Source organism: Odontomachus brunneus, unplaced genomic scaffold, assembly GCF_010583005.1.
Source record: "Odontomachus brunneus isolate Ranch 3 - 2012 unplaced genomic scaffold, Obru_v1 Obru_scaffold_301, whole genome shotgun sequence".
NCBI lineage: Eukaryota > Metazoa > Arthropoda > Insecta > Hymenoptera > Formicidae > Odontomachus > Odontomachus brunneus.
The window spans coordinates 164,026-174,584 of record NW_022639751.1 but is presented as its reverse complement, the minus strand read 5'-3'; the positions used below and the strand labels follow the sequence as shown (position 1 = coordinate 174,584).

The 10,559-nt window shown below is 42.9% G+C and overlaps 1 protein-coding gene across 4 annotated transcripts in view; it reads left to right on the top strand.

Moving 5' to 3' along the window:
• LOC116853290 overlaps window positions 1-9,025 on the top strand; it is a 46,942-nt gene extending 37,917 nt beyond the window's left edge. For all 4 annotated transcript variants that reach the window (XM_032834295.1, XM_032834299.1, XM_032834297.1 and 1 more), the window contains one exon: window positions 7,881-9,025. In XM_032834295.1, coding sequence (XP_032690186.1) covers window positions 7,881-8,009 — 129 coding nt within the window. In that variant the 3' untranslated portion in view covers window positions 8,010-9,025. The remainder of the gene's footprint in view (window positions 1-7,880) is intronic.
• Window positions 9,026-10,559: the final 1,534 nt, after the last annotated feature.

Genomic DNA, 10,559 nt, shown 5'->3' with positions numbered 1-10,559 from the left:
ATATATATATATATATATATATATATATATATATATATATATATATATATATATATATATATATATATATATAAAGATAATATTTTTTTCTCTTATCTAAAGATTGATATGAACTTATATGAAAAAGACTTATATGAAAATGTCCACAATACTGAAAAATATTGCATACATCTTTTTATATATATATATATATATGTGTGTGCGCGCGCGCGCGCGCGCGCGCGCGTGTGTGTGTGTGTGTGTGTGTGTGTGTGTGTGTGTGTGTGCGTGTGCGTGTGTGTGTGTGTGTACAAAAAAGTTATTAAGTAAGAAAAGTATTGTGTAAATGTGATTCATATTCAGGAGTCACGTGTCTCTTATATAAAGGAAACAAAACAAATTATTTCTGTTTTAAGATTGAAAATGTTTTATTAAAGTTAGTGATATCTTCAGATACAACAAATAATTATTGGACCAACAAGATAATAACTTTCATAAACTTTGTAATAATAACTTTGAACTATAGAATCTTATATGCAGACTCATTGTTATGACGTGTATAACATAATACATCATTTCGTATGCTTCCATGCTTTTGCATAAGCCACGTCAATTACGTAACTACAGACAAGCAACACGTGACAACTAATCTCAATTAATTTAAGTCAACCTAACCCGAACAATCACTTAGAACAAAAGAGATTATATTTATAAGTTATACGTTGCAATAACTGTTAATTTAAATGCAAGAACAATTAGCTAAACTCATAATACTACTTAGTTATTATTATTATGGTCGTGGAACAAAGTCCATTGACTAATAATACTACTTACAACTAAAGAGAGATTGCTATCAGAGATACCAGAATCAACGGACCAGTAAAATTAGAGTCAAGAAAAAAATGTATTCACCGCGTCTAATTTTGAAAAAGATAGAAATATTATATGGTTGTAAATACTACATGCGATAAGTCGTTTCGTGTACACGCGACCAACACGATACAAACAACCTACAGATAAGAATACGCTCCTCCATTTATTACATAAGATATAAATTTTGTGACAACTGACCCGTGTGACTTCTAGTTCCCGGTCTACTCTATTATCTCGAAGACGCTGCCTGCGCGCGCAGGCTCGATTATTTTGCCGGATATCAAGCTGAAATGAAGTCGAAGAATTCGCTTATGCTTCTTCGCCGTGTGATCTCCCGTGTCAACAAGAAACCAAAAAGAAACGAGCGAATTCCTCGATCAGTCTTGACGCGAACGATAAACGAATTCACTTGAAGTGTCTCGCTCATTCAATCGCGATCGATTGAACGTCGTCTTGACAACTCGCGTCGCGTTACATAAGCCTCCACGGTGCCTCGAGGTCGACGCGATCGAGCCGTGGTATTAATTTTCGCGGCGTGACCTTTGGCGAGTGATCGACCGGTTGCGTAGTTGAGTGGCGCGATATTCTAAAGCCCGTGTCTTCAGCAGATGATGCACCGCCGGTACACGGCGCCTCCCCTTGTTGCTCGAAGACGATCCGCGTTTTCGTCCCGCCGATCCTGACGGATATTAATGGATCCGCTGTCTCGTAGTTCACTTACACAGCAGCCCCGATGGTTTACAAGCTGCGAGAAGCAGGGGTGGCAAACTCACCCGTACCGACTGCCTCCCTAAGCTCGACTAAATGCTTTCTCGGCAGCTGGAACGCGATCGCTTGTGCCTACCCTTTCCCACCGCCCAACTGCCATTCTTCTCTTGCCTGAAAACTGCTGTTAATTAACCGCTTTCTCCCCTTCATTCTCCCTGTCTCTCTTCATTACTTTATTATGTCATAACAATTTGATCTCCTCATTTTCTCGAGATCAATAATAAGCTAAAACTAACAATAAAAGTTAAAGCCAACAATAAAAATACTAAAGCTAATCTGCTTGCACTGTCTATGTGTAGGATTGTCTTTTTCAAAAAATCCGTTACTTTGTACTTTACTGAGTTATTATTATTATTATTGTTATTATTATTATTATTCGTTGTTATTGGATAGAGGTGAAACGCAAGACTAAATTTGACATGGTTAAGCATCAACTAATCAAATCATACACATTATATAGGTTTTTCTTAATTTGTCTTATATATAATTCATCCTATTTAATTAAGGATATGCTTTAACTTTTTTCTATGAAATAACTTTGTCATATGCCATTGCTTTACTATAAAAAATATGACTTTTTCTAGTATATTTACTTCATAACGTTGGAGCGAACCCAGTCTTATGGTCTAATAAATGACGCTTCTTCTTCTCTTTCACTTGAAATGATCCATCATCCGAATAATGAAGCCCGAATCTTCCCATGGTTGCAGGATATAAATCTTATACATATGATAGCGCTTGCTGAGCGCTCCTCTCTCGCGCACCGCCGCGACGGTGACTACGTTTCAGGTCGCTCAATGAGAGCGAATTGCGCGCATTGTCGGTAAATGCGTATTGTCGATAAATGCAAGTCATCAGCGCGTCGCGAACGCGCCGTCAGAATGTAAAGCCGTAGTCTCTTCCCGAATCACCGCTCAAGTCTCGCGGTTTAATGAAATTATTCGCCGCGAACGCGACGCTAATTAAAATCGCACAGCGCATCGACAGGGACGCGTTGACGTAGACGAAGTCTCGCGTGCGCGCCGCTGCGCGACCTGCTTCCTATGATTTCTCGTCGAACTTGGCCTCTTCTACCCTGAGATGCTTCATTTTTCCACGATGTTCGTAAACTTACGGAGAAAAGCTGCGGGTGGCAGCGAGATCTCGTGCTTCCCCTCGAGCGCGCTCGCACGAGGCACGCAAAGCGCCCGCGCTTTCACGATAGGAATAACAATGTCGGAAAACAACGCTCGACTGTCGCGCAATAAAGCTCGTTTCAACGAAACGACATTTCACGCGAGTGTCCGCCGAGTGCGCGCAGAAGAAGAAGATGCGTGTGGTCGTCGCCGTCACTGTCGTCCCATGAAGAATTTGCATCTCTCTCTCTCTCGACCACTCTCTTATTGCCGAACTTCCGCGACTCTTCCTCGCGAAATTTACCGCGCGACTAACACGAAAAGTGTCGGCCACCCGGCGGCATTTGCATAAGCTGGTTAATAAAGAAATTTTAATTTTGAAATTAATTAAAAAACTTTTGAAACTTTCATATACAACTCCGCGAAGACGTTGACTTTAATTAACACGTCCTCGAACGTGCGCGTAACGGGCGCGCGCGCGCGCACGGCGGTATTACGTTATTAATTATTTTCGCGATGCAGGCGCAGCGCGACGCGAAATCTGAAAATGCGGGAAATTCTGTCACGGCGTACAAAGAGAATCCGCGCTACCGCGCGATATTAGCTTAAAAAATGGCCATTACGACGCCGCTTAAAGCTTGATGTAATCTGCACACTTTTTTTTTTATTTATTTATTCTTGTATTCTTTTATCTGTTTTTCTTTTTCACGCGCAAAGCGCCGCGGATAATGAAACAGAATTAGAATTAAACTACGCTTTACAGCGCGAGCACTTTTTTTTGCATTTACGCCACGAAACTACTCGCGTTTGTCTTCTATTCGTTTCAATTTATTCGCTAGAACGCACCGGAATCTATTTCACGTTAACCTGTCCCGCGCCGGATTGTCGCGGGAAAAAAAGCAAAAAAAGAAAATGGGTTTTTTCTGTCGATCTATGCGCGCTGCGATATACGCAGATTAAGAATTTATTGCATCATCGACAACGAAATACTCTTCGCACATTCGCGAAACGAAGATAAAAGTCATGACATCGGAATTAAGAGATCGAGGCTTTTTTTCCTACGCGCTTGCTACCCCTTTTCGGTGCTGGCACATCAATCAGAGCTGTGCGATTTATTTGCGCGTAAAGATCGTAAATCACGCAGGTGAGTCGAGCGACAGCGAGATTACCGGTGCGGGCATGTAGATTTCACGATGCCGAAAGTGTGTGCGCGCAATTCACTGCCGACTATTCCCCGTGAGTCTACACTCGCGCTCGAAAACTCGAAGGATCGGGCCGAAATGAATCGCCGTCGTTCGAGGAAAGGCGGGAATTGAAATCGTCGCACTGAAGAGGCGGGGGTAGTGGAGGTGGTGGTGATGGTGGTGATCGATCGACCGTGGATCAAGAAAGTCTGCGATCTGATTCTCGCGAGACGAGAGAGCGCCGCGGTAAACAGTGATCTTCATTTTATTTCGCAAAGGCGGGCGTTATGAAAAACCGCGCGGGAAAATTCGGTCGTAAAAGCGGCCGTCGTAAATCTACATCAGAACCCATTAAAGAGCGTGCGACGCGCGCGCGGAAAAAAATATCAATTCACCGGCAGAGGGAGAGAGAGAGGGAGAGAGAGAGAGTGAGAGGGGAGTGGGAGGGAGGGAGGGAGAGGAAGAGAGAGAGGCGAAAGAGAGTGAGCTAAAACGTGCGAGGAATTCGAGAGGGAGCGTTATCGAGCGCGATAAATTATGGGAGCTTAATTGATCACTCGTAAGGCGGCAGTGGCGGAGAGAGAGCAAGAAAAATTCAGTACTTGAAACGAGGAGCGGATCGTGCCGGACGGGGCTTATGAGACCTTTTTGTCATCAAACGTAGAATCGCTCCTCGACAAATAATACGGTCGATCTATCAGCTCGTGACGCCTCGCAATTTCTACGTAAATGGCTTCGCTCCGAAAATATACTGAACGCCATCCACCGGGACGTTTAAGGCGCGCAATCGGCCCCGCGCGATTTCGAGTCTTCGAACACTTTGTGGGGTTACCCAGTCGCTAATTATCGCTGAGGAGACGCGAACAGTTCACGCACACTGTAATGCACTTCGGCAAACGCCGTCGTTCTTCCTCCTCCTCTTCCTCCCCCTGCCCCCTGCCTACCTGTCGTTGTATTTAAATCGTCGTGAATAGAAACTTGCTTCACGCGTATTCATCCCTCCGCTTCGACGAAACTTTGTTCGCGCGAACATTTAAGGGCCTGCCACGAACCCTGCCCCGTGTTGTTTTGCAAGCTTCTGCAGGAACGACAATAGCAACAGCTCAAGTTAGCATGGCTCGGAATATAAATTAAGTTTTAAGTACAGTAGTAAACTGGGTCGGATCGAATCTAAGAAGTTTCGGGATTGCCGCAGTGCACCGTGCGGAACTATTCGCGCAAAGTCTTCGCGAAGGTTTCGCGCGTGTAGGCGCGCATTCATTCTACGGAAGCCGGATGCGCATAAATGTGTGCGTATGTGCGGCGAGAGCCGAAGCCGCAAAATGCACTTACGACCGCGCTTCACTCGACGCTAAATTAAGAAGATGGAGATTGTCGCAATGCCAAGACGACGCGGCGGTTATCGAATCATTCGGCAGCGAAACGAGGAGAACGTGAAACGCGCGTACTGTTATTGTTCTCTCGTTGTCGACAAGGGATCCGACGAGTCATTTCCGAAGAGGGATGCAGTCATATATTTTATCCGCGATTGCTTCGAACGTTTCAAGCATCTTTAATGAGGCCCAGCAGTTCCATCTCATCATCATTCCGGCGATCTGTTTCTCCTCTCTCTCGTATAATTAATCGATTGATCGTAACACACAACCAGCGTCGATGACTTTCAGATGCTCCGCACATTCCACGCCAAACGTCCCGTGCGAAAAAAAAAATAATAAGAATAATGAATCAGAATTCTACGGAAGGACTAAAGAGCCTAAATCGCATGTATTGTGCGCTGTAATTTAATCGTGCTAGTAATTTTATATAAACGTTTCGACCATATGATGTGGTCCTCCTCAGTACAAATGTGATGTCGCAACGGTCAGTACATATAAAAGGTCCTCATGTCAGCTGTTCGGGAGAGTCTGAAACGTTGTTCCTAAACAAAGAAATGATAAGAGATATCCTTCAGTCCAGCAGTCCAAATATAGAAAGTTTAAAAACACATATAATAACCGGTAGAATCTGCTAAAGTGTTCTAAAGTGACATGAGAACCTTTTACATGTACTGACCGTCGCGACATCACTTTCGTATTGAAGAGGACCACATCATATGGTCGAGACGTTTATGTAAAATTATTAGCACGATTAAATTATATAGCGCACAACATATGCAACTTAGTTTTTTTTAGAATTTTGATTTATTTAATTCTAAAGCCGTATAAGAGACCTTGTTTTATATTTTTGAAGAATAATGAAATTTTACTGTTACTATTTTACTGTTAAGAAAAGTGAACATTCAGTCTACTTTTCTCCTTTTGAATAAATGTCTATCTTCAACAAAGAATACTTTTTTGATAATGTTTACATTGAATACGTAGTACAAATAATGATAATAATAATATAAATAATAATAATGACAGATAAGAGACGAATTTGCAGAAAGATATTCGTTCCAAGCGGCCAGCCCACAACGTCGCGGAACATTATGTAAATGCGTTTCTTCGCTGTGACGCAAAAACTACGGCTACGATCTCACGAACAAAGTGGGAAATTCTTTGCAACGTCGCGGCGACGGTGAACCTGTGTATGTAAACCGAGGGAACTTGGCCGGTCGGAGAAGTTTCAAGATTTTTATGGGACTTCCTGTTGCAAGGAAAGCCCTTCGTCGTACAACTGCCAGTCCCCCCAGGACCGCCTCGGTCCTTTCGTGTCGCGCGCAGATCGTGCTTCAACGCAAAGCACGCGCGGAACTGCTACGACTGAAAGTTTGCGCCTAGTCCTCGCGGAACTTCAGTCTTGCAACGCGACTTGCAGTCGCGATAATTATGGACGCGGGCATTACGGCTTACAGCGAGCTTTCTCGCGATCGGCGGGCCGAGATTGCGCGCCATTATAGAATTGTTTCCTTTGTCACAAGGGCCTGTGTGTTGCGCATTCCGCACTTTGCATCACGCGATAGCGACGAATCGACGCATTTTCCAACGTTTATTCGTGTATTGATATTACGCGGAAAATCCTACTGACGGTACAAAATTTGTTCACCGTTGGAATTTCGATTCTAAAATATTACAAAACGCAATCTCTGTCATGTATAGAAAAAATATTGTTTGAATTAATGAAAATTCACTATACATTAAACAAACTGTCTGATATAGTGAGATATGGACGAATTATATTTTGTTAAGATAATAAATTTGGTCACATAGTCTGGTTAAAGTAACCAGACAAGTTTGATTACTAACTTATCTGATTAATTCAATTAGAATAATAATATACTCATATTTCTTACTAGAAATTTTTTACTTTTTAACTGAAAGTTTTTTTAAGACGTTAATGTATGATTATTTTGTTTGAAAATTGATTCGATGTTATATTTGAAGAAGTAGCCTTTACTTTAGTGAAATTCAAACTCCGGGATCTCCAATTTGTGAATTATCTGTCAACGCACTACGCCTCCTCTTCACACTAAAAGATATTATTTGTTACAAAATTAACAAACTGATATTTCTGATTAAATTCCGATTAATTTTCGTATCCGATCAAGATATCCGATTAAATTTAATCGAATACTTCCAATCATAGTGTAATTTTATCAAATAAACCGATAAAAAAATTATGAACCGACATTTCTCGTCGGATATTTCCTGATACAAAAATTTGTCGTTATTATAATCAGAAATACTCGTTTGTTAATTTTTAATCGGGCAATTTCTTTCAGCGCAACTTGATAAATTTGTCATATTGTCTACCTATATTGTGACCGAAATATGTGATTATAATAATCAGAAATTCTGTTCGACCAAGTCTTGTTTAACCAAACATATCACGTTAATCCAACAGTGGCTGTTCTCTCGGTGTAACGCTGAATGCGCGCACCGAGGAAAGAGCTTTTGCGGTCAAGCTCCCTCACAATGACCGAGATGGTCTTTTTTTATGGAGATTACCTCGGGTAATAATAATATGCGGATGAAATGCGCAGGTTCTGGTGAATTTCTCGGAGGAGCTTGACGACGAGACCGTCGACGTGACTGTGTTCGGTCAAACCAGCAGGAACAGCATGCCCAACATGTACACCAGCATGGACACCATCCACATGGACACATTTTGAGCGCGCCGTTGAGGCCAGGCAGCCCTCCGCTGGAGGATCGGAGGTGCAATTGGAATTAGCTTAAGTTTTATATCCTCGGCAAAGCCTCTCCTCCTCATTCGTGCTCTTACGATGCGCGTACGAGCGCGCGGCGATTTTCGTGGCAATTGCTGTGATAGTTTGCCTTTTCGTTCGATGCCACGACAAAACGTGCAATATGAGCTTAAACAGGAGAAATGAGAAAGAGAGGATGCGCTTTGCGATCCTGACACGGCTTTCTCGAGGAGACTTTAGATATTTACTCGCTCGTTGGCGAGACAAATTTAGATTCGGATTTCGAGTTCCTGAGAGGAGCAAATTTTAGAAATGCGCACTGAGACGCAAAATGCTATTCGACGCGGATCAGATCTGTAAATACCTCCGCAATGACTCTAATTTAGTAAGGATTTCCGAGAGTTATTGGTTATGCGTAGCAGAATCTTATTTCGGTTAGTTCGTACGGTTTTTAGAATTGCGGAATTAAGGGGGATACGTATGTACTTTTTAAGCTCATTTTGAAGTGATACAGGACGAATGCGATGTTCGCTTCCTTCAGCCGAGTGAGTCTGTGATCAAAACAAATGTACGAGCAATTCAGAGCGATATCCTCACCACAGACTTTCGAACGAGAAGAATATCCCGCAGGGATAACCAGAGCGGGAAATCGAAGTTCTCAATTTGCCACAGACAACTACTCGACTATCAATCAAGATTCTGTTCACTGTTATTCTCTCGCTCGACTGCTAAATATCTGGTAGGTGTCTCTCGTTGCCTACGTTAAAATCAAGACATTTCGTACGTATGTATGCGTGTGTGTCGATATACGATTACATATATTACGATTATCTATAATATGTATAGTATACGATTACGTATAATGTATCGGTGAATATATTGTAATTAGATTAAAATTATATCGGAGAAGCAATTGTGAGCGCCAAATGCGCGCGTCTCATTAAGGAATTGATAAAATACAACCTTTTTCATTTAGCTAAGAACGCATCGATCTCCATTTACCTCAGTATGAATAAAGTCAGCACACAGTATAGATAAATCGCGGCGTCATTCGTGAACGCAAGTATAATCAGACTCGAAATTTTCGTTGTATTTAATCCTACAAATTTCATTCAACTTGAAGGCCTAGTAAAATATAACATAACATAATGAAGGTAACATTAGACACATCTAAAATTTAATCTCATCCTCAGTGATATTCTTTTATACTGAGTGTCAAAAAACAATAGGCTCAAGACTTAGAATAGATAGTACTCATCACACTGAATAAAATTATGGACCATTAGTAGGAAATCTATTTTTTTAACTCTTTTCTTTCGAATGGAGAAGAATATGTTTACTTGAAGTGGAAAAATCTCTTTTAAGGGAAAGTATATCTTTCTATTAAAAAGAAGACTTGTACTGTAGACAAAATTATTTAGCAACTTTAAAAATATTGTGGTCGTAGTATTTTCCGTTCAGTTTTAAAAGAATCCTCTCAAGGATTATGTATATACAAGAGGATTGGGGTGAAATAATATATTTTGAATGCGGGCTGTTAAGATTTTCGATGAGAGTTACAGGATTAATTCAGAGCCCAAATTTCAACCCGGGAAACACGGCACGGCACGATGAATCGTGCTGACGTCGTCGCTTCCGCTCGTACTTGGCGATAGCCACGCCGACGCAACGATTTTCGCGAACGAGGGAGCTCCGCCACGCGCGGATGCTTCCCTCAAGTTTCTTCGAAGGCGATTATCGACTAATACGTGACACACCCGGCCATTGGTTAAGTATCGCCGCCGGTGAGGACCGTATGTGTGTGCGGATGGGCTCGTGGAGGAAGAGGGGCTTTTATTTGTCCGGGACCCCACGAGGCAAGACGTCGATTCACGTGGAGAAACACGAAGATCGATGTTTGCGCGTCGCGAATGGCGCAAAATTGAAAGGAGACGCGACGATAAAGCGCGGAGACGGCGGAATTTATTGCCGCGGTCCGTATAACCGAGCACACCGCGGGGGAGAGAAAGGATAAAAGGACACGCTGCTAGGTTTAGCCGCGTATATCGGGTGTCTTCTCGCGTGTACGGAAATCTCAGACTTATCCGTGGGGTTGCTCCCGATGGAGGCGTCGCGGTTGTACCGCCGTCACAGCTTTCGCGTTCGCGAACGAATGACGTCGAGTGGAATCGCGGTCGCGCGGAAATCGACTTCGGCTTGTCGAGCTTGCACGAAAAGAAGCGCCGGCAACTTCCGGACACCCTACGTGCACCCTGTCTTTCGCATTTTCCCCCGTCGACGCCTCTCTTTTATCTCTCTATCGTGCTGCACGGCCCTTCGACGTCGCTGAATTTTCCGTCCACCGTTTTCGTCGGTCGCAGGCGTGTTTCCGGCGAAACTTTCGCGCAAAACGTACACGGCTTCCACGGCAATAAGGACGAAAATTTTCACGCTGCGGATTATAGCGGCAGAGCGAGCGAAAGAGAGAGAGAGAGAGAGAGAGAGAGAGAGAGAGAGAGAGAGAGAGAGAGAGAGAGT